Source organism: Gallus gallus, chromosome 1, assembly GCF_016699485.2.
Source record: "Gallus gallus isolate bGalGal1 chromosome 1, bGalGal1.mat.broiler.GRCg7b, whole genome shotgun sequence".
Lineage (NCBI taxonomy): Eukaryota > Metazoa > Chordata > Aves > Galliformes > Phasianidae > Gallus > Gallus gallus.
In genome coordinates this window covers 14660534-14687808 of record NC_052532.1, presented here as the reverse complement: position 1 = coordinate 14687808, position 27275 = coordinate 14660534, and the positions used below count along the sequence as shown (strand labels likewise).

The 27275-nt window shown below is 39.5% G+C and overlaps 1 protein-coding gene across 1 annotated transcript in view; it reads right to left on the bottom strand.

The window, feature by feature from the left end:
- Positions 1-27275, bottom strand: part of PRKAR2B (protein kinase cAMP-dependent type II regulatory subunit beta) — an 85810-nt gene that overhangs the window by 47559 nt on the left and 10976 nt on the right. Inside the window, exon 3 of the mRNA XM_015275787.4 lies at positions 6472-6507. Coding sequence (XP_015131273.2) covers positions 6472-6507 — 36 coding nt within the window. The remainder of the gene's footprint in view (positions 1-6471; positions 6508-27275) is intronic.

The window sequence follows — 27275 nt, the reverse complement described above, 5'->3', positions numbered from 1 at the left end:
GTTGCCCCTCAAAGTAAAGAGGTTTTTTTCTCATGTTCGGATGGAACTTCCTATGTTCCACTTGTACCCATTATCCTCTGTCCTGTCTCTGGGCACCAATGAAATAAGCCTGGCCCCATCCTCCTGACGCATTGATAAGATATCCCCTCTGTCTTATCCAAGGTGAATAGGCCCAGGTCTCTCAGCTCTTTCTCATAAGGGGGATTCTCCAGGCGCCCAATCACCTTTGTGGCTCTCCACTAGACTCATTCTAGCATTTCCCTGTCATTCTTGAACTCCCAGAACTGGACACAGTACTTCAGATGTGGCCTCAGCAGGGCTGAGCAGAGGGGGAGGATCACCTCCCTCGACCTGCTGGCCATGGTCTTTTTAATGCACCCCAGGAAACCACTGGCCTTCTTGGCTACAAGGGCACACTGCTGGCTCATAGCCAACCTGCTGTCCAGCTGAACACCCAGGTGCTTCTCTGCAGAGCTCCTGTCTAGGAGGTCAGCCCCTAAACTGTACCAATACATTCGGTTATTCCTCCCCTGTAATTTACTCAGATTGAAATTACAAATGTGATATCTGTTTTCTAAATTCAAAGCCTCAGCTTCTTTCCTAGGGGCATATTCTATTCTTGGCTAAGAGCATCAATTTGGTCTTCCTAAATGCTAGTTTATATTTTCAATTGAGTTTAGTATCACCTATGGTCTTTCAAACTTATAATCGCAGAATGTAATTAATAATTCCTTCACTGATAGGACTCACATCATCTAAATTCAGTATAATTTCTCTGTGTTCCCTTAGTAGGTTGTCACATGTTCTATAGAAATTATTCAGCTGAAATCTAGCAGCAGTATATGTAAATGCTGCTGTGGGCATGACTAATTCACAATCCACAGATCTGTTCAGAATAATGAAGCCCAAAACTTTTATCTTGTCACTTTCTTCCCAATGGTACCTTATACTAACATAAAGAAAGAGATGAAGTATAGACAAATTGTTCTGGCAGATTCGCTCCTAGATTTTTTTCTTTTATGAGGGCTGTGCTAAACCTCCCTCCTCCCATCTGAATGTGTGTTAAAATGCAGACATCTATCATATGACATGCAGAGGCGTGAGTCCTGTGCGTCAACTGCAACTGCTGAGAAGGAGAACACCCATCTCTGCAGGCGTGTGATGAGGATGCTGTCAACTCATGAACAACCAGCAGGCAGGACTGCGTTTTGATCATGCAGCAGGGAAAACTACATGATGTGACCTGTGTGTAATGAAGTGTGTGTTTGTGTGTATGGCCTCCAGTGTGGCGACAGTGTCCTGTTCGTAACTGACAGCTGTGCAGACTAATGGCTGGAGATCTGACACGTGACCTGGCGACAAAGACACTGTCACGTTATAAGTAATGGTGCTATGAGCTGTAACTTACTTTTTTGTGAGGTATTTCATCACACCTGTGTGAGTGCATGTGTGTATCTGTAGTTGTTTAATAAGAACAGCTTGTTTGAGGAGCTTAGGAATTTATCAGTGTGCTTTCATTAAATTAATTTCTTACTTAGGAAAATTCAAAACCAGCTGAAAGAGTTTCATGAGCTTCCTTTAGAGCATTTTCTACTTGCTGAGGTTAAGAAAAGATATTTCAAATCTGCAGAAATTCTTGCTGGAAAACATTTGCATAATTACCAGGCCTGAGCGGGAACAAACTAAAATGACTTGCTATACCACTTCAAATTATCTACTGCCAGACACAGCTCTATTATCACAGCTTTTGGATATATCAAACAACTAAGAGCTAAGAGCATGTGGCATCTCCTCCTTTCTTTTCAAACACTGATGTTTTGTAAAGCTGAAGTTGTAGAGTCAAGTAAAATGAGTTTTGATTCCTAGAGAAACTTGAGGGTTGTAAGAGTACCTGGTAAAAAAAAAGAAAAAAAGAAAAAAAAAAGAGGCCACTAAGCACAGCTAGAAATTATCACAGTACAAAATTGATTTGTCTTCCATATCAAAATTTGAGCACTTGCTAAATGAATTAAACACACCAGTTTTTAAAAGATATAGGAAGTAAAAAAAACTGCTTCCTTCTTTCTCAGCCCTCCATCTCCAGTTCGTCAGCCATATACCTGAAAGTGACCATTCTTCGGAGTGCATGGAAAAGCAAAAAAATGTTTCCCAGATTCAATTATCACAAATGAAAAATAAAGAAAAATGTTTCAATAGGGCAAACCTAGAATGTTATGCGTTACACAGAGGTCTCCTCTGGTGTCACATGAGATTCTCTCCTTCCCCACACCTTGAACCTCCCCCAGGTTGATTACTGGGAGGTCCCTGCTGGCATCCACAGAAAAAGAGCCTGAAGGATTTTACCTTCTCTGCTCCTTTCTGTTTCATTTTTTAAACTTTTCCTTGATAGTGATATCTGCTTGATTGTAAATTTATTCCAATTGTATCTGGGACAGCTTCTCCCTATAGGTTTGTTGTCAATGTACTCTGTCTGTTGACCATATTAAAGTTATTTTGGTTCAGAGTATTGTGGAGGCGAAGCTCAATAAAACCACTTTTCCTTCCTGGTTGGTTGAGAGAACAATATTTAAAACACCATTTATTTCTTTTCCATGAGACTAAAATGGGATTCTTAAATTAGCAATGAGGAGATTCTCTCTGTTGCTGATACTCCACAGATGCTCTATTTACAGTTCTTCCTCGCTCAGGAAGGCCGACTCAGAGCAGCCTCATTTAGGTTCTCCTCGGTCTTTCAGGGTCTAAAAGCAGATATGTAACTGAAGTAACTTTATAGAGCTATTTATTTCTTAATTAAAATGATATTATACATTTGTAGAATTACACTAGCAAATGGGAATGAACAGCCTCAGTAAATGGTATCTACTAAACATAAACTTAAATTCAGTTGGTACCAAATCTGTGCTGGTTTTGCTGTGTTATTCTAAACTCCTGCAAATACTTAATGAGATAATTTATCTGTTTATCTATCTGTCAGAATGCTGAAAAGCATAAACCCAATGCTTCTGCTAACATACAGAACATCAGCATCCCAACCCTTGGTATCTCACATTTAGATAGATGGATCAAAATTGATGTAATTCATAGAAAAAGTATCTGTATTCAGGCATGCACCTCTGCTTATTCATAAACTTCTACAGCATTTTTCACCTAAGGAACATACTCACAGCTTTCCCTTCCACTTCATACTGCCTCTACTAACTCTGTTTCCCTTCTTCCCATCCGAGTCTCCTGATCACTTCAACATTCTTCTCTCTTTAATTTAGTTCCACCAGATTTTAAAAAGAAAAATGAACTTGCAGCTGTCTCATGGTTCAGTCTTGCTTTAGATGTATTGTTAACTTCTGCTCCTTGCTAAACTCACGTAGTTAAGACTGTGATATCAATTCTTTTTTGGGCACAGCTAGAACAACAAGGTGTTTTATTAACCAGCCTGTTAAGTAGCTACCTCATCAGCACTATGGTATATACACATGTATTTTATGTATAGAACACACATTACATATATGCAAAAATATGCAAAACACAGAGAAGACACATAATTAAGTAGGTCAAATTTTAAGAATTGAAATCCAAGAAAACTAATCAATCCTAGCTTACTTATTCCTTTATCCTCTGGTACATAATACACTCACAGCATGTTAACAGGAACAGCTGTTAAATAATAAATGTCTTACTACATTGTTTTTAGCAGGTGCTTCAGCAATTAATTGCTGGCTCCGTTAGGAAAAATAGCTGCATCTTATACCACCAAATAAAATGATTATCCAAAGAATAACAGAACTGTCAAAGCCAAGTGAGCCACCGTAGAGGATTACTGCTGTTTGTGAAGAAATCCATGTCATGTGGTTTCTCCTCAATCACTGAGTGAACTCACAAAGCAGCTTTGAGCAGAGCTGTCGGGGTATCTTTGCTAAGGGTATTTATCCTGATGTTTATCCTCACCTGGTGTCAGTGCATCCACCACCACCAGTGACAGACCAACTCTTTTCTCCATCCCATCACTGGTTAAACACAGCCACCACTGCCACTGTTTTGGATGTAGTTATTTGGGAACTCCAGCACGGGTCAGTGGAAATCCAATGGAAATCAACGTGCTGAGAATCCCTACATTTCCATTTTTGTTTAATCAATGTGCCCTTCGGCAGCACAACTCCTGGATCTGTGCAGAAGGAAGAACAGCCTACGGGAGCCTAAAATCACCCTCTCAGAATCCATCTGCAATATTACTACATCAGACATCATACAGCACTGCATGCTACAGCCCTGAACACTCATCATTAACCTGCAATAATGTTAATCAGAAGCACATCTTCAAAAATGCCCCAGAAACAACAAGCTCATACATTTCAAATTTTAACATAGTCCCCAGCTAAATAGCCTAAAATTGGGATAAATCCATATCTGAGGAAAATCCCTACTTTGCCTTCGGTCAGCCTCTCATTTCCCAAGCATGAGAATCAACTTAGATTACAGAATGCCACCAAGTATTAAAACACAGCTACTTCTGGGTTTTCTATTTGCTAAGTAATCTTGACTACTTTAATGTATCCAATCATCCAATTTAAAAAGGTAACCATGTAAAAAATAGGGCTATGATTGAAAACGTTCCTATAAAATATTTGTACCATTAGCATAGTTTGTTTTAAATTTTACCTTTTATGTATAAAGCTTCTTAAATACACTGTACATCTCTGATAGATATCTGGTATTCAAGAAGTAGGAACTATCACCTTTCATGGACTTCCTTGCAAAATAATTACTTTCAAATTAAAGCTGCCAGAAACTGAATAAAATAGTGCATATATTGGACTCCAATATTACTTTGTTGCAGCTTGAAGCTGACTCACACAATTTACATGTGGACATCATACAGCTCATCCTACTATTCTGAATAAGGTAACTCTACTCTTTCTCTCCACAAAAAGAACAATACACATTAAATGGTAACTAATAGAAACTACTTAAACATGTTCCCAGTAAATGTGCAAAAATATTCAGACTTCTCCCATATTTTTAATTTCCTTTTAAGGAAACATTAAAAATATCTGTTTGTGATTTTTTTTTCCCCTCAGCAAGAACTAGCTTTTCACACAAACTCTCCTACTGAAATGTAAAAGCTTATCACACATACGTTACAAAGACTGCATTCATTAAAGTCAGCTATCAATCAGTCACAGTAAGACCTTGCTTAAAACATTCAATGTGATTTGCATAAAGCTCTGCTCACTGAATGTTAGTTGTAAATCATTCCTTTTGTTTCATGCTGCAGTACCTTATAAGGTATTATCAATGCCTAAAACATTTTGCATGATAATATTTGGAATTAATCACTCTCTTTTAACTGTGTGCTACATACGCTATGCACAAATCATGCATATTCAAGCCACCATTTTTCTATACAGTTCCATAGCAATCCTTAGCAACTCAATATTTTTATCTTGACAAGAATGGAACTATCTGGCTGAGGTTGCAAGCAGAAAAGCCAGAAGTCTGGCTAGACTTTCTGGACTACAGAATACAAACTTCGTTATATTTACTGAAAATGTTCTGCAGTTGAAAATGAAGTGTTTTACAGTCAGATTTCAAACTGAGTTGACAAGGAACAGAACACTTCTTCCATTCTGCTGACTCTTTAAGATTGTCATGAGCTGACAACACTGCACAATGACTTGCACATCCTGCTTTCGTGTTCACAGGATCTCATAAACAAACAAGCAAGAGTTAAGTTCCAGGCCTCATGTTTCAGGAGAACTAGCTCAGAAATAGGAAACCTGATGGCTGTGACGCAAGGGGACAATGAGGAGAGATCAAGAACATTAATTTTTAATGATACATAACATGGAAGGATCCGTTACATGTTGCAGCATCTACTAGGTGAAGGTAAATACTCCTCCCTCTGAGCTGGCACCAACCAAACCCATTTGGAGAACACAGAACGGCACCAAGCTAGGCAGGCATACTCTTACAGCACAACAGAAACCAGCGGGGCAATACTGCTTTCAGGACCCGGTCTGATGGCTCTCCAGAGTAGAACAATGCACCATTTATACAAACCAATTCACTTTTGAAAAAACACAGAGGTTTTAGCACAGTTGTATATTTGCTCATTAGATGGCTGCTGAATTGCTGTCTCAGGTATGAGGTAAGATAGACAGCACTGCATCAGATTACGTTCAGTTTGTGCTTTCAAAGTTCAATCCCATTTACAATAAAATTAACCTTTTTAAAGGAAAAAGGAAAAGCGTGGAATTTTCATAAATTCCACAGGAAGGCAGCTTCAAGCAAGCTCAGTGATCTGAAACCTTGGCTACATTTTCCAGTAAATTGTAAAATGAATCTGAGGCAAAGCAAGGTCAGCCATCTTTGAAGAAATGTGATTAATGTCACATTATAACTTACATGGCAATTACAGCCCGCGTTGTGTTCCAGCGGTAATGTGGACCAAAGAAACATGCACATTTACCAACTTACCTGACGCCCGTCTTGTGAATCGATTTATCACTGGAGCTGAAAGAAAACAGAACATTTCAGTTAGATTCTTCCTGTAATAATCTAACGTGCTTCACATATAACAATGTTATACTTCGAGTAGAAGTGTGGCAACTAAAAAAAAAGTGATGAGCAATTATTTGTAAATCTTCAAAGAAATTCACGTTTACTTCATATAACCTTGAGATGTGAAGCAGTTTTGAAAGAGATAGGGTAGCAAGCAGTACTTTTTCAAGGCTATTTTCAGCTTTTTCAAAGTTCCTTCATGGAAGCACTTCTTGTTCTTCATGACTGGCTGAGAAATCTTTAGGTCTTTATTTCCATTTTTTATTGAGCACGTAGACATTGGCATCCTGCAAATAAGGATGGATTAAAAAGACGCAGAAACTACTTTTACAGAATTTACCTATGGGAAATCCAGCAATAAAGATACCCCTACGCATTAAAAACAAACAAACAAACAAACAAAAAAACCCCACAACCTCCAAACAACTACTTTGCAATTCCACCTGAAAGTCAAATTTTGATTAACTTTTAAAAGCCTTCAGGTAATACAGCATCGACGCCAGCTCTAATCTGTCCCCCAGGCCACGTCCTTCCCCAGCTCCTAAGAAAACTCTGTTTCACAACAACAAACATTGTCTAATAGTGCTATCTTGGAACATCTCCAAATACATGCTGCAAACACTTGGAATCAGAGTCCTCTCTCTTTTCCAACTGGGAGAGATCACAAAATCCATCTCAGAGCGCACAGGTCTGCATTCTGCCTCTATGTCATTTCCAGGCTTATCAGCTTCTACAAGAGCTACTAGAGATGCAATAGATAAAGGTTCATACATTCTGTCTTCCAAATGCAGCCGTCAGACTGCTTATAATTAGTACAAAAGACTGGTCTTGAACTCTACTTTCATGTGATAAACAGCTCTGGAATAAAGAGTGAAAAAAAATCCGAATGACCTAATTTCAAACATGGGCAACAGCTACATTAAAAATGTATGCTCTTACAGTGCTTATTAATATTCAACCTTAAAAATTACTCTCAAGGTTTACATGGAATTGAAAAATGAAAAATACTGAACTTCTACAGCTCATCCCTATTAATTTTACAGAGATGTGATGCAGCCTTCCTCAAAAGTCTAAGACAATATTGGGGATAAAAAATAGGAGAGACAGTAACAGCTTGAGATGCAAACTGACTTTTTATTCCTTTGGGCAGAAGAAACCAGAGCAAAGATACAAACTCAGAGCCACAGCTGCAGATGGTTTTGCAAGTATATATAGCAGTGACGGGTCCAAGCAGCAAGAAGTGCACTGGGAAATCCAACTGCATTGGCTTGAAGTGCTCCACAGGAGCAAGGAAACCTCTTGTGGATAAGCAATCACAAACCTCAAACACATGTATACATAAACAAGATAGCATTCAAGATGCATACGTAACCAGTAAGGTTATTTTTAACCTCAATTTCTAATTATGCCTTTTGTTTTTTTTTAATTAAGAAAAGAAAGATATTTAGGCACATCATTAATTGAGCAGGCACCAGATTTTATGCAACTACTGTTTTGCAATAGGCAAAGCCATCTGATTCCTCAAACTGCAAAAGGAACAAGGTTCATTTTGTCTCTAGGCCTAGGTCCAATTTAATTTCAGGACACCGGTCAGGTCCTCCACCATCAGGCTGGTGAGCCATTAACTCCAGTGTGTACATCAGCAGCAGTTCTTAGCAGATCTGCACATATAAAAATATATTGAAATTTGATGTATTTCTAACAAGAAAGCATAAAATTGTGCTGTGCTCCCACTAAAAAGCTTTCCTGGAACTCAGGGATGGTATTTTGGTTTGACTGTCAGTTCTACACATCATCCACAGACAGATTTAACTCCCCTAGTCAGCCACCTCAGCACATTTTACCAACACAATAAATAATACAACTCCCAAAAATTGACACCTAGCACCGAATCACATCCACTGGAGACTCCTCCTCTCTGAAACAAGTCACTAGGATGTCAAAAGAACTATTCATTTTTCAGCTATTTCCAGTTGCATGAACATTTGAATTCACCAGGAGGTTTAAAATTTCTTTTACGATAAATTTTAGAATTTATTTATTCTTAGGAGGAAAAAAAAAAAAAGGAGAAAGGAGCAACAGAAAATAATGGTACCAGAATCTCAGGACCATGGTAAGCAGCTATTTCTGAACATTCAGTGTTCAGAAAGCAAAGCCTTTCTCCTCAGATGAGGATTTTGTGAGGGTCATCCAAATGTGTCACTGGGAGGACTGGGAGCAGCCCCCACAGTTGTTATTTAGCAAACCCAACTCCTCTCTGTTGCTTGTGCTGCAAATTGCAATCTACTTTTGCTGCCCAGAAAGATGGGCACATCAGCTAATAAAAAGTTAGCAGAAATTCACAGCCTGGAGAAATTTAGCTAATGTTTTCACTACAAAGTAGCTGCATGATCAGACAGGTGGTTACAATAGCTGGCAGGATAAACGGACCAAGGTGAGCAGAGGAGAGACCAACAAGCACTTTGTTGCAGATGTAAAATAGTATTCTGTTATCTTTTCAGGTCATCAGGAGCCAGAAACTTGGCTGAGAAAGCAAAGGACAGACCAGGAGCAGAGATGGTTGCTGTGGGTGCACAGGCAGAGCACTGGCTGCTGGCTCCACAGGCTGCACGGGGCCGTGCCAAGCCTACTGGCCATCCACCCCATGGATTGCAAAACCTCACTGTTGCAAAATGCAGGGATTTTTTTCCATTAAGGGGTAAACCAGCATGGGAATAAATTCAGAACATGTCCAGTGACATCTGATCTTCAAACTGACTAAGAGATGCATTTCTAAGCATGGAAGGTCTTGTTCAAATGCACAGCGTTGCTCCAACATCAGATGCCACTGTTCATATTCTAGTTTGTCTTAACCACAATCCATTACAAACTTTCAAAGAGGAAAATGAGAAAAGCCAAAATTAATAATAATAATTTAGAGATCTATATTCAGATGAAAATACTATTTGAAACTGTCGAACTTATCAATCCTCATGTGACACACCAGACTGGCTTTGCTGTTGGTGCTACATGATGAGAGAACAGCACCATCTAAGACGTTATCTGCTGGTAACTGAAATCCATTTTTGCCAATCCTCATTCAGATGGCCGTGCAAAAAGCACAGCTTTTAAAGTATTCTGGCAATAGAAATCAATTAAGTAAACAGAAATAACTGATAAATGATCAAAAGATGTTGAAGAGTTTTAATATATTTACTTAGAATATACAGTATTCAAAACATCAACTTGCACAAAGACTGCAATAAAAGTATTTCCATCACTCAATAAATGTCTAATCACTGCCTTTTCCCCACTGTGTATTTCACCATATATATTACCTCTTAAGAGCATTAAGCATTCACCACAGCAGTGTTGTGAAACAGACAACAAAAGCATTTCAATTTTGCAGGTAGATAACGTAGGAACAGGTTTGCTGGGGCTGTTCACAGAACACCAAGAGTATGAGTCCCATGCTGAGACCCCCTAACTGTGCACCCTGCCTACAGCTAACTTGTCCTAATAGTGCTGAGTGCCCCTTTTGGCAGACTCACAATTTCAGTGCTGAAAGCCGAGTTTACTCCAGAAACCACCAGAGATTTTTGTGTCATTAACATCACCTGGAATAAGCAGCTGAGCACATTGCAGACATCAGACACACAGCCTCCCTAGGAAGCCAGGGAGTGTCTGCCTGGGATTTAACAAGGGGTTATGCTTGAGCACTGACACCTGCACACCAGCTGACAGACAAGCACGGGTTGGCCTCAAGCAAGTGCCAGTGCAGGCTTTTTGTACAAAGCAAAAACTGCTCTGAGTGGTAAGGGCTGACAGGAGATAAGACGTATTCCTGTTTTGTGAATACAGTTGGCTTTTGGGCTATGGCCTGCCAAATCTGAGGGCTTTAAGAAAGTTAAGAAATGTAAAGTGTGAGATTTTCTATTTTTTTTCCTTTAAAAAAAAAAAAAAGGAATTTATCCTTTTCCCCATGAATATAACACAGAAGCTAAATGAAAGCAGAGCTAGAGTCTCCTGCATCCACCTCACTGAGGGTATGCCTTCCCAAAACTCTGGGCAGACCAAGTCAGGTGCCTTGGTATATTGGGTACTGCAACACATGACGGAGGCACGCATATCATCCTTGCACAGCTAATGGACCACACAGCTTTTTGCTCAAGCTCAGTGCTGCACTTGGGCAGCCACACAGCTTTTGGAGTTGGTTCTGAAAGCTGTACTTGGGCAACATCAGTGTGAAGAGCAATGGCACAAGTAATCCACAGCTGTAAGGGCATGGACAATACCAGAACAGGTCGTTCACCAGTGGATAAGCAAGAGCTGGTTCTTCTCAGAGCTCAAAGCACATGCTCATTTCTTGTGTAGAATCTCCAAAAGCCCATGCAAATACTACAAGAATATATATTTAAGAAGATGATAAAAATCAAGTTGCTAACATTAAATGATGTAGAACTGTCAGAGTGGGTCCAGAGGAGACCATGAAGATGACCAGAGGGCTTCAGCATCTCGCCTATGAAGACAGAATGGGGGAGTTGGGCTTGTTCAGCCTAGAGAAGAGAAGGCTCTGGGGAGACCTCACTGCGACCTTCCAGTACCTGAAGGGAGCTTATAAACAAGGTGTTTACACAGTCTGATAGTGACAGGACATAAGGCAACAGTTTTAAACTAAAAGAGGGGAGATTTAGATTAGATGTTAGAAGGAAAATCCTATAGTCAGAGGGCTGTGAGGCCCTAGCACAGCTGTCCATAGAGCTGTGGGTGCCCCACCTCTTGAGGGACTCAGAGCTGGGTTGGATGGGGCTCTGGGCAGCCTGAGCTGGTGGGGGGCAGCCAGCCCATGGAGGTGTTGGGGAATGGGTGGGCTTTAAGGTCCCCTCCAACCCAAACCATTCTGTGATTTTATGAAATTAGAGAAAATATGTAACAAATCCATATAATATAGGTCAATATATTCACTATATTCCAGCATTAGAGCTGGAACAACTCTAAAGAGCTGCTCTCCCTTCTCTCTTCAGACTCTGGTACACGCAGTGACAGCACAGGGAAATGCCTCAGACAAAGGAGGGAGTTGCTGGGTCATGGGAGAATGATTCTCATCTCCTCTCTGTGAAGGGCCATGATGACTGTGACAGCAATGAGGAGCAGGGATAAGTCCAGGGAATACACAAGCAGTATTCAGAACATGAGCATCCCTCAGTAGGTAGACACAGCACAGTTTCCTAAATAAATGAAACTCAACAGAAAGAACAATATTTTAACAATGAAACACTGGCAATATAATCTATTGTTTCCCTCAAATAAAGACTTCTAAATAGTGATTATTATTTTTTAACTAGTAAAAAACAATTCAAGACCAGTGCATCAGTTGGGCCCTTATTCAAGGCAAAATGGAAAATCCCAGCCACACAAGCACACAGCATAAGCAGCCCTTTGCTAAAGAACCTGAAAGGTGAGGGAACAGCACTGTCATCTCACATTCTCAGAACCAAACCTCAGCACTCAAGGAGAATTGTAAGACTGCTCCAAAACACTGAACTTCATTTTGGACGAAAACCCATAGCTCCTCAAAGCATAAGATGTGTATGTGGAGGGACTCACCTCCATACAGAGATGGGAGCTCTGCACAAGCACACGTCCTACAGCGCTGCTGCTTAACAAGAGGCAGCATATGCATACATGGGCATCCATATACACAGGCAGGCTGTTAAATGAATGCTCTCAGGGATTCCTATAGGGAGAGGCTGAGAAGCCAAGATGAGAATGAAACAATGCTGTGGGATCAGTATTTATGTGCTACTGGGAGTAAAACTGAGAGAAAATAATTTGGGGTGTTCTTGGTAGGGGATGTTGGTAGGGGAAAATAGTTATGTCTGTTGGGATATCCCAAGATAACTACCCTCCCTTCCTCCCCCCCCCCCCCCCCCCCCCCCTTTTTTTTAATGGCATCTACAAATTTGAAAACCCCCTGCACCACAACATAGCATTGACATAATTATTCCTCCCTGAAGACATCAACACATCTGTAAAAACAAATACATATACATAAATACCTAGAAACCAGAATAGGGATCGTATGTCCATTTTTATAATACACAACCTGACACAAGGTTGTAGTCCTAAAATGCAGTTACTCAAAGCTGAATTTTGCAACATTCATTGGCCCTGCGGATGATTTAACCTCTTGCTATTTTTCAGTGTGGAAAATTATTTCTATTTCACTATAGAACAGCTTCTCAAGAAACTGGGGGAAGCATTACAGTCAAAATAAGTTGAAAACTAGGATGAAAAATTGCCTTACACTCTTTGTGATACAGCTCTGGAGCTCCTATTTCCAAAATGAAGCATTAGAGCAGTAGCACTGCCTCTTTCCAAGCCCAGTGCCATGCACTTCCAAGGGCTACGCAGGATTCTGAGGTTCGGATAACCTTTGAAGGAAAGCGTGGTGAAGATCCAGGCAACTATTTCTATTCTTACAAATTCTTACAAAAACATAGCCTACAGTAAGTAAATAAATAGGCACAAACAGAATGGAAGAGAGCTGCTCTCCTCTGCACACTTCAGCCACATACATGACATGTCTCCCAGGCAATATACACAACTTGCTCGATCAAACCAAGACCAAAACACAAACTCTCTCACCTCACCTCTTCCTGGTGACAGCACAGCACCAAGTCACAAATCAGTTCTTCAAATCCAAAAGCCTAACATGAGGACTGTTATTAAATAAAGGCTCATTAAAATTTTTGACAAATTGTTTATTACAGTGTCACGGAACAAAAACATGAATTAAAAATACAGATAAATACCTCAGTCTTTACATTGCTGAACATGGAAACTTATTCTGAATATCTATTTAAAATGTACCACTGCAGTACCAGGAAAACAGCAATGGTCCCTGAAAACATTCAATAAACAGAGATTCTAATACACTGCCTCAGTGTTGTTACATTACTCCCAGGTTATAATTAGCATTAATTTAAAAACCATTTGTTTTTAAAGTGTTGCTACAGAGCAGCACACTGTCCTGGTTGTGTTTTGTCATGGACATACAGCCGTTCACCTCATCATGCAGTGGTGAAGTACTTAACCTGCAGTAACACAAACCTCGAGTGAGAGGCAAAGAAACCTTTCTCACTTTACCCATTAAGAGATTTCAGCTATTATGAATAATTGACGCTGCACGTAATTACTAACACCAAAAACAGAAAGATGGAATGCCTGATGTGTTAGAGCAATGGCCCAATGTTGTGAAACAGGCCGTCACAGCCCATTAATGGGGACAAAATGCTGCTTGGAGAGTGTAGGTACGTTCTCTCCACTGAAGTATCTCTTCTGATATTTGGGAAACAAAGAAAAGAAAAAAAAAAGAGAGAAGATGCTGCTGTATTGAGTACTTCTTATCAGAAATGTGAATTCTGTTACATAGACCTACATGCTACAGAAGAACTTCTTCCCTTACAAATTCATCCTCATCACTATTGCTAGTGACCAGTAAACTCAGACATCACCTCATTAAAATTAATCAGTCATCTACACAGGGAAATGGAATAAAAATAAAAAATAATTCATGGTAACATTTCTAGCCCTCAGTTACGCCAAAGGCTGCAACAAGTTCATTTGCACCAGAAATTGCCCAGCCTCAGACTGAACACCTGAATGTGTAAGGAAGCTCAGGCACGGAGTCCTGGCTGCCATCACTCCCAGGCTACTCAGCACACCTGACCAAACTTAATGGTGTTATTAAGATGATGCCCATCAGAAATGATGCATTTAGAAAGAAAAAATACGTATGCAACTGAACCTAGAACCAGTGTAATGGTACCATTGGGATAAACGGATGTGGGATGTGTCTTCCTACAACATGCTCCAGTCTACGAAAACCCAGATCTTTCTATAGAGCCTAAACCCAAGACCTGAAGCATTGCTTTAGCTTGAACACCAACAATCTCTTTTTACTTTCACCCTCTGCCTTTGTACAATTTACCAAGCTCCCTATTTCTGCCTAGCAGAGTCGACTGCTGATTATTACTTTTTTTCAGAAGGCATTATCACCATCCCCTCACGATTTGTGGTACCACCCCCATCCCCACCTAAGCAATTTATCCTAATCTTCAAGAAATATCCTGCTATAGCCATAGCATAGTTTACAACTGCCACTAAAGCCCATCTGATATATAGTGTCAGTAATGCTTTTATCTTCTTACCATCTGTAAATGGCTTTTTTCCACTTGAAATTTCATGAGCTATTTTAAGAATATTATGGTTATTTGCTTTCTAACACTACAGCGTAGGCGTTTAGATCCAATTTCATGTTCTCTTCTGCTTTCTAATTTTGCTGCCTGAAGCATATTTACTAATGCATGCAAGTTCCCTGTCAGAATGGGAGAAAAACAGGTCATCCTGCCAAAGCTCCACAGCAGCCCCCAACACCAAGGGATGGTGCTGCTTCTCTGCAGAGACAGTAAATCAACATTTATATCATCAGCATCTCACGAGACATGAATTACTCACACCTGTCTTCAGATCAATATTTCTGCCCAGCTGCAAGCTAGACAGCCCAAAATTTTGCATAAGTGACCCATTCTCCTGAATTCTTAAGTATCTGACAGCTCCCCTTAGCTATTATACAACTGTGCTCTGGGAACTCCATTTCACAGCATTTCAACCTACTCTTTTTTTTTTCTTTTTTTTTCCTTTTTTTTTTTTTTTTTTTTTTTTTTTAATCTCTTGACAATACCTGCAAGTTATATTTATTACGAAGGAATGAAGTCCCAGCCTTGTTGCTGGCAGTGGGTTGGGGATGTCGTGGCTGTCAGTACTCTTCTCTGAGGGAGAACATCTTTGTGTGAGTTTATAATTATCCATTTTATAAGGTTTAATGACTATGAACATAACTGATTTCTCCCCGTACACACTTATGCCATCTGTGCTTAATCCAGCATCTCAAACTTTTGAGACTCTGGTTTTCCCACTATTAATCATGCTTTTGTCACTTTGCCACTAGATTATTACAACAAATACTACATGGGCAAATGCCATTAAAACTTTCTGAAGTTAAGATTTTATACAAAGTCAGCCTGCATGGCAGAAATCTCCACTACAAAGCACGCTGATAAAAACTATATATATATGAATATGTATAATCCACAACCTGCATCATCTGCTTTTTCATTTTCTGGTGAAAGCTAAGATTTAAAATTTCATGTTTAAGAACATTACGTACTCAAAGGGAGTTTCTCTTGCATTCATGATATTCATTCATTCACAGCTGGTCCTAACTAAAACATACAGCTTTGTTAGTTTTTAGAGGATGAGGCAAAGCACTTTTTTTGTTACTCAACACATTAAAAGAGGTGGATGGAAAGGCTTGACACAAGGCAGTGGTGTTGAGAGGCAGCCACAAAGATGCTCAGAGGGCTGGAGCACCTCTCTTACAGAGAAAGGCTGAGGGAGCTGAGCTTGTTCAGTCTGGAGAAGAGAAGGCCTTATAGTGACCTTCCAGTACTTAAAGAAAATTTATGAACGCAAGAGAGACCAACTTTTTACACTGTTTGATACTGATAGGATAAGAGGCGATGGCTTTAAACTAAAAAAGGGGAAATTTGGTTTAGATATTAGGAGGGAATTCTTTATTCAAAGGGTGGTGAACTGCTGGAACAGGCTGCAGATGCCCCATCCATGAAGATGCTCAGTGTCAGGTTGGATGGGGCCCTGGGCAGCCTGAACTGGGAGGTGGCAGCCAGTCCATGGCAGGGGCTGGGGCTGTGGGGCTTTAAGGTCCCTTCCAACCCAAACCATTCAGTGACTCCCTGATGCTATAAAGAAAAAAAGACAGAAAGAAAAAAGCCTGAACTCTAAGTGTTACTGTCCAAATAGCCTGAATATTTTAATGAGAAGAATGGCACTGGGTCTGTTTCAGTATACATATCTATACACACACATTCCTGTAACTCTCTCTCAGTATCTAGATTAAAAAAATAGTCATAAACAATGAAGCGAAGCCTCTGAGTTGTTCTGTCCTCATTCCAACCACATAAATGCCAGCTCCTCAGAAGTCTGCTGATGATAATAACGGCAGGATGATGCTTTTTCACTTCAGCATGCTGCTGAAACACCCATCCCAGCCCATAGGCAGAGTACATCGCCTGTCTCCTGTTCAGACAGCTCGTTGGTTTTACAGCCTCCAAACAACACCCTCCCATTGCCAGACAAACTGGTTATTGTCTGGCAGCCAGCAAAAACGCGTAGTGAAACAAATATGTCCTCTGAGCATCTAGGCACACATCCACCAGAGTGCCTCAACGTGACAGTAACACCTCACCCAGGCACAGGTCCCACAGCTCAGTATTTCCCAAATCGGGTTAGTTGGCATTTCTTTTCTGGTTTTGTAAATCCTTGAACTCCTAGGGCGTAGACCTTGATAACACCAGCAATATACTGCATTCATTTCCACACAAACCTCAGGCACACATGCAATGTTTGCAAGAGTAAGTGAGTGCAGACATGCAGGAAAACATGCAAACATCAGTCCGGGGAGAAGGTGAGATTCAGACTCAGCTGTAACAAGAGACACCCACCTCCCTGTCATCCAAAGTCACCACCCACATCCACAAGACTACTAATGATGCACTAACAAGATCTCAGACATCATTCGGATTGACTCTGAATAGTCAAGAAAAGGGTTAAAGAAAGTCACCAAAGAATTGCTTATGGCAATATTTAAGTGACTCCACAAACCTCCAAAAGTTTAACACTGAACCAGCTGCACACTGGCCTGTTGACACTGCACCAGCAATTCAGGTGCATCATGACATCGTGAAACCTGCAAGCCAACAGGAAGACTGCAGGCAAAGGCAAAAATGCATCAATAACAAGTGACCACAAGCTGCAATAAAACAAACTATTGTCCTTTCTATTGATAAAGACTCACTCAAAGGAACACCACATAGTGATGTCATCCTGACAGTAGTGCCTAAAAAGCAAAATCCTTTATCTGCATCACCAGAAGCATACAGAATAAGGAAATTGGAACAATTTAGAAGATCCCCAAAGCCCCCCAGAGTTATAGCCCAGAATACATAGAACACACATGGAGAATGTGTAGAGAGCTCAGTTGCCTTACTTGGCATGGAGATTTTGTGTCCTGAAGGTAAAATTTAGGCATATTGATACCAAACTCTGTCACTGGAAGATCTATATAATTCTCCCTATTCTCAAGCTGCCTCTTACTCTCAAGTCAGTACCTGTACCTTGAGGACAGAGACTTCAAAACCATGCAACCCACTTCTCTAGAGAACAGAGAGGTCAAAGAGATCCTGCAGTTCAAACAGAGTACATGGATATGTAAATAGTTTACATTTCTTCTGTCCCAAACCAATAGACTTGAGCTAGAGAGGTGAGGTGTGTGGAAGGAAGCTCCAGATACCAGTTTACCTCAGCACTTTCTGCTATGCTTATGTGAAACAGGGATTATTGGTAGCAGATGAGAAATGCCTACAAGCAGGGGGCTGTTTAAAGTACATGCATCTCTTTACTGCCATTTGCTGTCTTTTAACACTGCAGTACTAGCAAAAGCATTCTACGAGACAGCTTAAAACTTTACATCCCACTATTCCTTATGGCTACATTATTTCAGGATAACATCCAGAAAATTCTAGTAATGGCCAGTATGAATTTTTCAGTTCTACTCCATTTTGCTCAATAGTTCAGGCAATGTTTGAAAAGTTGCATCTGCTGTAAGCAAACTTCAGCAACACAACCACTTCCGCTCCCACTTCACTCTGTTCCTGGCTAGCAAAGCTTGAGAACATTGCCTCAACTGCCTTCTGTAACTATCTGTGAGATTCCTGTGTAGGGCCAATTTTCCATGACTCCTGATAACAGTGCTTTGCAGCCAGCCACAGGCTGATTAGTCATCGGGCAAGGAAATAACACATGGCATGAAATAGCAGTCTGCTACCAGTGGTTCAAGAAATAACCTACTGTGCTTCCAGCTTGTATAGCAAAATTCCAATTGATAATGGTCTCGCTGCCTGAAAAAGTACTACAACCAATTGAAATGAAATGTATGCGGCCGTGACCCAAAGATTCCACCCCTCCAGACCCATCCAAAAAGTCAACATACGCTTCTTCACATTGTCTACTTACATCTACCCGCTTGGGCTGAGAATCAGGTAGTAGACAGGGAAATATACAGAAACAGGGAAATATACAGAAACAGGGAAAGCAAGAGATGCAACTGGCTATCTGGACCCCTGCTCTGACATGAGTCATTAAAGAGAAAAATGACTATGCTTTGGGGATGTGACAGAAACTCTTCACTCCAGTGAAGTGCTTCTTGTTCTGTCAGTGTCCTCCCCAATCTCCACTGCCCTTCAAATAAATGTTTACAGTGGGTAAATAGCAAAAGGCAAGACTCCACATCGGAAAGGGAGACACAGAAACTGAAGGATGGGTTTGCTTGACTGGTTACACATCTGATCAGCAACACACACCTCTGGAAGAAAAAAAACAAAACAAAACAAAACAAGAAAAAGCATCCCCCAGGCAGTGCTATGCTCCAGGGCAAGCAGTGACAGATCTTCTCTTGAATCCAAGCCAATGTGCATGCAAGCATGCCAAAAAGCAGGTAAAAAGCCTGCCTCCGACCTAGTGATCTGAGTACTTCCAGTGTCCACAAAGAAGAAAGGTCAGAGCTGCTGTTTCAGATTACTGAAGTATGTACTACCATGAAAATGAAAAGAAAAAAAAATTCACTTTCTATAAATTATTTTTAATTGTCTATCATTTCTTCCTTATTTTCTCAACATTACTCAACATTCTCAACATTGTTTTTTTAATGTGAACTGCTTCATAAAGTTTCTGAAATTAAAGGAAGCTCATCATAATTTTAAGTTAGAAGTAATGCTTCTTCTATGTAGTCAGTACCCACATTAGGTTATTAGAAGTGAATATCATAGAATGGCTTGGGTTGGAAGGGACCACAAGGATCATCAAGTTCCAGCCCCCCTTCCACAGGCAGGGTTGGCAACCACTTGGTCAAGTACTAGATCGGATTGCTCAGGGCCCCATCCAGCCTGGTCTTAGACACCTCCAGGGACCGGGCATCCACAACCTCTCTGGGCAGCCTGTTCTAGCATCTCACCACTTCCTCTGCAAAAAAAATTCCCCCCCAAAATCTAATCTAAATCCCCCTTCCTTTAGTTTAACACCATTCTGCCTTATCCTCTCACTATCCACTCATTTAGAAAGTTGATTTCCCTCATGTTTACAAATTTCCTTTAAATACTGGAAGGCCTCAATGAGGTCTCCCTGGTCTCCCCTCAGCCTTCTCTTTTGCAGCCTGAACAAACTTGGTTCCTTCAGCCTGCCTTTACAACAGAGGCACTCCAGCGCCTGGATTATCTTTATGGCCCTCCTCTGAACCCTCTCCAAAAGCTCCACATCTTTCCTTTGTTGTAGGCCCCAGACTTGGACTCAGTGCTCCAGATGGGGCCTCACGTGGGTTGAATATGAGGAGTACTACTGCTACTTTTTATTTTTAAAATTGTTTTGAAAGGAAGAAATAAAAAGTAATATTGAATTGTTAAAAAAAATAAAAACAAAGACAACTTAAGAAAAAATAAAACAACCAAAACCAAACAGAAACAAGGCAAATTTATTCACCCTTTCTATATTAAATGTCTATATATATTAAAGGTCTGAAAGTGACATTAACGTTAAGACCAAGCAGAAAAACATACTGTTTAATGTATTATTTGGGAATGGTTTTACAGCAGAAATAATCAGAAATTGGATCTCATATAGAAAATTGGGTAAACAACCCCATGTTTGTCTGCGTCAGCTGAGAATGGGCTGCTGGAGTGTAGCTGCCCGAGGCCATCTCCAGCACTTCCCAATCCCACAACAGCACAAATGACATGTCTCTTCTGGGACAGCTGCTGGCCCAGCAAGAATTTTGTTAATTTGGGAACATTCTCTCCAGTAGACAGCAATATTATAGCTCCTAGTGCCCTTACTGGCACTTTCCTATGATAAAATCTGGAAAATTGCAAGCTGGCCAGATGTAATCTATGTAAGACATTGGCAAAATTTACTATAGCTTCTCACAGTTTTGTTACTGCATTTATAGGCAACCTTTATAGCATACACACATGGTGTGGAGCTTTTTTTTTAATACTTGAGTATTTTAAGGAGTCTTAAGCTTTCAGCTTGACTATTTGGAAGTTGTCTGGGGGAGGGAGCCAGGAAAAACAGATTTTGGGAAAGGTGAAGGGAATGAAAAGGCAGCGTTTTGATTTTTTGTTGTTGATTTGTTTTGTTTTGTTTTTAATTTCAGGACATCTACTATCTTAAAGTCATATATGCTTCATATGTTTGCAAGAATTATTCTGGTATTCCAGTGCAAGCTACTCAAAGGCACAAAGCAAGTCTGTTACACAGATTTAACACAATTTATCTTCTCTCTCACAGCCCTACTTTTAACTGTTGGATCGTTCTTCTTCTTCACAGGACAGTTATCTAGGGATGAGATTAGAAGAGACCAAACCTTACCTTTCAGACCAAATTCATCTGTCTTGTGGACTCAGAGTAAGTAAATACATAGTCACTCTGAAAGAAATGCCTCCTATTTATTTTTATGGAAACTGCAACAGTTCCACACCTTCATTTCATATACACTCTCATGTCAGACATCATTCTGCCAGGCTTCTCTTCTGCTGCCCTCTGTCACACAGCAACAAAATGTAATGTAGTACTGGCAGAAAGGTTCAGCCTCTACTGCCACCACACCAACATCTGCTTCTGATGTTAGATACAAACATCATAAGAAAGGAGGCATTATTTCTGGAGCAGGCCTCATAAAATTCTGTTGTGTATTTTCAAATTATCTCTTATGATTGGTGAAATATGGGAAATGTTACCCTCAGTTACTATATTGCGTCATATAAATGCATTTTTAAATGAGAATATAACTAACTTGTCACAGTCTATGAGCTTCATCAAGTTGGTCTGTAAAAATAGACATGCATGCATTTTCTACAGTATATGGTTTCATAGGTCCTGCACATGTTTCTGTATAAAAACCTTAAAAAGTTGTGAAAGTCTTACAGACAAAAGCCATCTAAATTTACAGTCAGGCCAATAATTCTGATTAATACATCTATTCCACAGTTCCAGAGCCAAATTCTCATTTTTGATACTAAAACAAAAGGTCACTTGGAAATCAAACTATTTCCATAAAATATGGAGCAGTTGACCACTAGAAATGGTATTTATATATTATTTTAAAAATTGAAACAACCAATTACCAATAAATTTTTTTTCAGGCTGAGAATTATGATTAAACACACTTCCTTTCAATACATTCATAAAAAAGGGACAGCTTTATCTGCACCACTGAGTTTCAGCTCACACCTTACCTGGAATTTATAGGAGTTTTCAATTACAAACTAGAAGACTTCAACTTACTTTCCACTTCTTGAAGTACAATCCATTCTATACATTTAATCCCCAATACATAAACACAGAAATCAATGCCAAATGTAAACTGCACTCAGAGAAACAATCTTTATGAAACACGCTATTATAGAATTCACAATATAAAGCTTGTGTAAGAAAAAGGAGGAGGTTTATTTTAAAGATTTTAAAAAAATGTAATTAAAAAAAAAAAAAACCTCTAGGACAGACTAAATTCATTCCTTCATCAAAAAAAAAAAAAAAAAAAAAAGCAATTCTACAGCTCTATAAACTATTTGAACTATTTGTCCTGGAACGCAGAACACAAGTTAAACAATGTCAGTTCCTAGCCAGAAATAAATATAAAGTAGAGTTTCCGGCATGAATGCGTAAATCTTCTTGGCTCTGCATTTACATTTTCAAAACAGCGTTTGTGTTTACATTCTGACCTTTGTATCTTTTCCAAATTCAAACAAAACAAAATCACAAAGAAATACTTTTATTCAGCAATAACCAGACTCATCTTCTTCTCTGAGCAAAGGTTACAGTAACATCTAAGAGCTGTAAGTGTAATAGCAATCAAGTTTCTACTCTATTTAGGAAGAAAGATTGCCCTTCCACAAAAACAGACATGTCCATTTTAATTAGTTTCAGCACAAACCATTTAAACACTAGAAACAAGCAAATGTCATTTCATTTTGCAAATGACAGACCAATTGTTACAATAAAACAATTAATAAGGTCTACTGCAGAAACTGCTGTTATTAATCAGTGTCACTAATAACTACCCAATTTCAAGCAACTGCTTCCTGCTTGATTTCTTCAGCCTTGGTTCATGGAAAAGTGGTTGTTCCTGTTATCTTCTGAACTAGCTGGACAATTTCAGTTAAATTTAACACCAACAAAAGTCCCAAAGAAAAGAATGTGAATGCTAACAGTTACCACCAAAATGCTACACATGCTGAAAGAAAGACCACAAACTCAGTACTGGTCAGCCTCGTTTGGCATGTCAGCCAGCTAATCAGTACCAGACATCTCTGAACGGCAGCATGGGATGGCTCTGAGCCAGGTATTAAGGTGCTGTCCTGAACTGCACACTGTAAGTTACCTGTAGTCATGTGCTTCCTAAATAACCTAAATGTTGCAGGTGTATGTACATGTGGATGTAATACACTAGCTTGCCCTTTACATGATCATTTAAGGAAACAATAGTTACGTGCCAGTTTGTACGGTTAGTGTTCTGTAGTCAGATGTATTATTTCTGAACAAGCAGCTGTATATCGCCTCCAGCAAATAAAACATCAAAATTTAAAAAAATATAAGTTCCAAAGAAGAGTTTGCAATAAATGCTGAGGTTGAGATATCAGATGGTAAAGTATTGATTTCCACTACACCCACAAATGGTAATTCCTTTCTCAGAACTAAAACACATCTTACAAAGCACAGAAAAATCCAGGCAGCTGAGAAGAAGTGAATGAAACCAATCCTGTTTCCTATCTGCTGAATTCCCCACTCTAGCAGAAGGGTTGGGTACCCATGGGCCTCCAGCACCTCACGGGTGGACAGCTCCAGGTCTCCATCCAAGGGGAACACGGCCTCCCCAGAAAGAGCCCTGGTGCTGTCACTGTCCAGCTGAAGGGAGAGAATAGTCCACTGCATTAGGGAGAAGCTCCATCAGACTCCTTAGCCCATAGGACTGAAAGACAATTCTCCCTGTAATTCATTCGTATGCACTGTTTTGATTTTGTCAGGGATTCACACTCTGTGGTATTACAAGTCTTCCAGAATCAGAAGTAAAAATGTTTTTCTAACATAAAAAGTATGTTCCAGTAAGCACCCAATGAGGCACACCAAGTACAATGAGCTGCATACAAGATATTGTAACTTGCCTCTTAGGAAAGGCCTGTACAATGACCTTAGTTCAACTTACTCCTAGATTGTCCTCCATTCTGGTGACACATCTATAAGGACAGCAAACATCAGAGCTGCAAATCTCCCCCTGCTTCCTTCGGACTGAGAAATGTGATCACACACATTTCTGTGATTTATCTTCCATTACTGTCAAGGAAAACTGCAAATAAGCTTTTATTTCAAAACAAGGAGAACTGATGTTGGCCACTAATTCAGTTTCAGTTTAAAAAGCAGGTCAAGTAATCTTATTTTCCATAATGCAAAAAGCAAAAGAAGGAAAACAATACCTGCTATACTCTAACTGAAAGAACAGGTGAAAAACTAGAGTTTGTTTCTCTTTCCCTCTCCTCCCTATTCGTGCACCAGAAGGTCCCTTCAGAAAAAAAAAAAAAAAAAAAAAAAAAAAGATGGCTGAGACAGATGAAGTAGGTTGCAGCCCACTGTTTTATTCTTATGCTTCCCATAACCTCATCAGAAAAAAAAAAATACATCCATGGTGAGAATAGATCAGTGGCATCCAATTTTGGCATTAGCACGAATGTAAGTCTTTCTAGCAGTAGTTCACTTCCCTCTAGAGGCTGTGACACAGTCCAGAAACTACCCAAGAACACAGTCACAGAAGAGGACAAACTGGTGCTACTTGCTGGCATGGAAAATATTCCTTTCTCTCAGAAGCTCAAATTGTTCATTGACTGAGATTTCCCAAGATCCTGAGACTTCCCAGACTCTGTGTACACCCCAAAGGCTGCACTTTTGACAAAAGCAATGGTTTGAACAACGGAGCCAGAGAAAACATGAAATTGTTTTCTCTCAGTTCTTAACTTTTTGAAACCATAACCTGAAATAATCACAGATAGACCAGGTTCATATGCCAATAGATTCCACACAGACAACAGAATAGTGTTAAAACAGCAGCTCCGTTTTGTATTATAAGAAAGCAAAAACAGAGAACAAATTACTTCTCTTTGTAAGATGGATAGTGGAAATGAATCTGTCTACTCCCACCTCAGCTGCCACCAGTAGTTCATTCCAGTAGAAGGACTAAATTGACAGATTAAGAAAGGAGACATGCAGATAAATACTGAAGATAAATTTCCCTGTGAATTAAAGTTCATAGTATTCAAGAATAAATAGCCATCTATCTACTTTCAGTACAATTTTTTAATCCATACACTAGCCATTCAATAATATTTCCTGTAGACTGAAGCAACAGGAAGGTAAAATGACATAAGTCTACATTTAAATTACCTCACAAATGCTTAAATAACGTAGTGGTAAAGGCTAGATGAGTGTTTCTGATGTTTTGAATACCTACTAAAAAACAATAGAGATAAATAGATTATCAGCTTAACAATGGCTTTCAGGGAAAGATGCCCAAATGCAACTCAGAGCTCCAAGTTATTGAATGAAATGGCTGTAAACAGAAAGTGGTATGCATTAAAAAGAGAGAAGGGGGGTGGGGAAAAAAGAAAAAAAAAAATCTAGAACCAAAGAGAAAATGATCTCTAGCCCTAACTAGTCCTAAGGAGACACACAAAGCAGCAGATCTGTAAAGGTATCTAGATCCTAATCCTTCAAATTCAACAGAAACTAGGAACAGGAAGAAAAATACAAACAAACAAACAAAAAAACCAGTCCCTGTATTTTTTTTTAATAATGGTCTATTACTGAGAATCTACTTTTTTTTTTTTTTAAGCCTATTCATGATCAAGAAATGGTTTTATTAGAACAGAAAATATGTTCATATAAAAATATATCTGTAGTAAACTTTGTATGTTTTATGGCTATAAGTGTAACAAGTATCACAGCATTTTGGAAGAGAACAAGAAATCTCCGGACAGTTCTAGCTCTCAATTAGACAATGTTTTTGTCATTTTACTTCTTCACTTTTGTTAATCCAGGAAAAGGATTTTAATATTGTTATTGGACTGAAGACATTCGTGCAAATTAACATCAAAAATCTCAAAAACAAATTTCTTGATCAATCCATATTTCAAGTTACATTCATCAGTACTTTTTACCAAAGCTGATTACTGCCATAATCAAGGTGTTCCTTACTCATCAGTGAAAAACTGCTGTGGTTGTAGAGAGCGGATCTGAAAGGGAACAGGGTCAGTGGTGAAAGTAATGGGAAACAAATCAGGAGGACAAGATCACTGCAGTGACAACACGTACAAATGTGTGGAATTAGAGAAAAAAGGCCACAGTGCTCTCACCACCACTCCAGATGAAGTTAATCCATACACTGCAACAGTTTCAAACTTTATAACGCACTGCACTTGATTCTGTGTTTCACACTACCATTACAAACCCATCAGTAAAATCAGAATGGGAAAAAGCGCTAAACCTTGCAGCCTGTGCTATCAAATTAACAGGTCTGAATGTTTACAACAACTTCCAGCTTGTATCCATCCTGATAGTGAAGATTCTGTACGTCTTTTATTTATAGTCTATACTGAGGCTTTGGAAGGAATGTTTTGTTTCCAGCATTGGGCAAGGCTTCGTTTCTTCCTGTCTGGTATGTTTTACAGCAGACATGTCATGCTAAAAAGTTATACTATGAAGAGACTACTAGTGTTTATAAGACCACATTTTACAGCTGCATCTCAGGGATTCAGAAAGAGTCAATGCAGTTAAGAAGATCTTTATAAAAGCAGGATGGTCTCTGGAACAACTCTGAGCAGGAAAGATCATGTTACTTGTTTTCCTTTCAGAATCTATTTTATACCACAATTTTCTTGTCTCTCCATTAAATAAATCTTCTCACATTTATCAATTGACCCGTTTAGCCCAGCTTTGCAACAAACATTTTAGTCACATAACTGCAACAGTATGTCTAAGAAAGCTATTCCTGTTAGCTTTTATGTCCTCAAGCTCTCAGCTTCAAATTCTTGCTCTGATTACTTCTTTCTTTTTTTCATTTTTTTTCCCTACATTAATATCATTAAGCAGAGCAATTTAAGAGGCAAACACAAAAGCAAAAAACACTTTATGTTGTCAGGACTTGTTCTGTACCATTCTACCTTCCATCAACTTGAGTTACGGTACAATAAGGCAAGGCTGACTAGAATTAAATCTGGATTCTTGTATTGTTTCACTCATTATTGTTTCCTCATTTTACTTGTGGTCCATTAATCACTTTTCAAGGATTGCCTCATAAGACGAGGATGGAAGCTGTCACATGGCTGCTATTCAGTGCACTCTACAGAGCTGTGCCTACAACCTGCAGTTTACCTCCCACCCACTTCAGGCACCTTTGCCTGGTTACATCTGCCTACATTTCAGACCTCCCACATCTTTGTGTGGCATGGTACCATTTAAAATGCCAAACTAAGCATCTGATAGACACTGGACATTTGATTAAC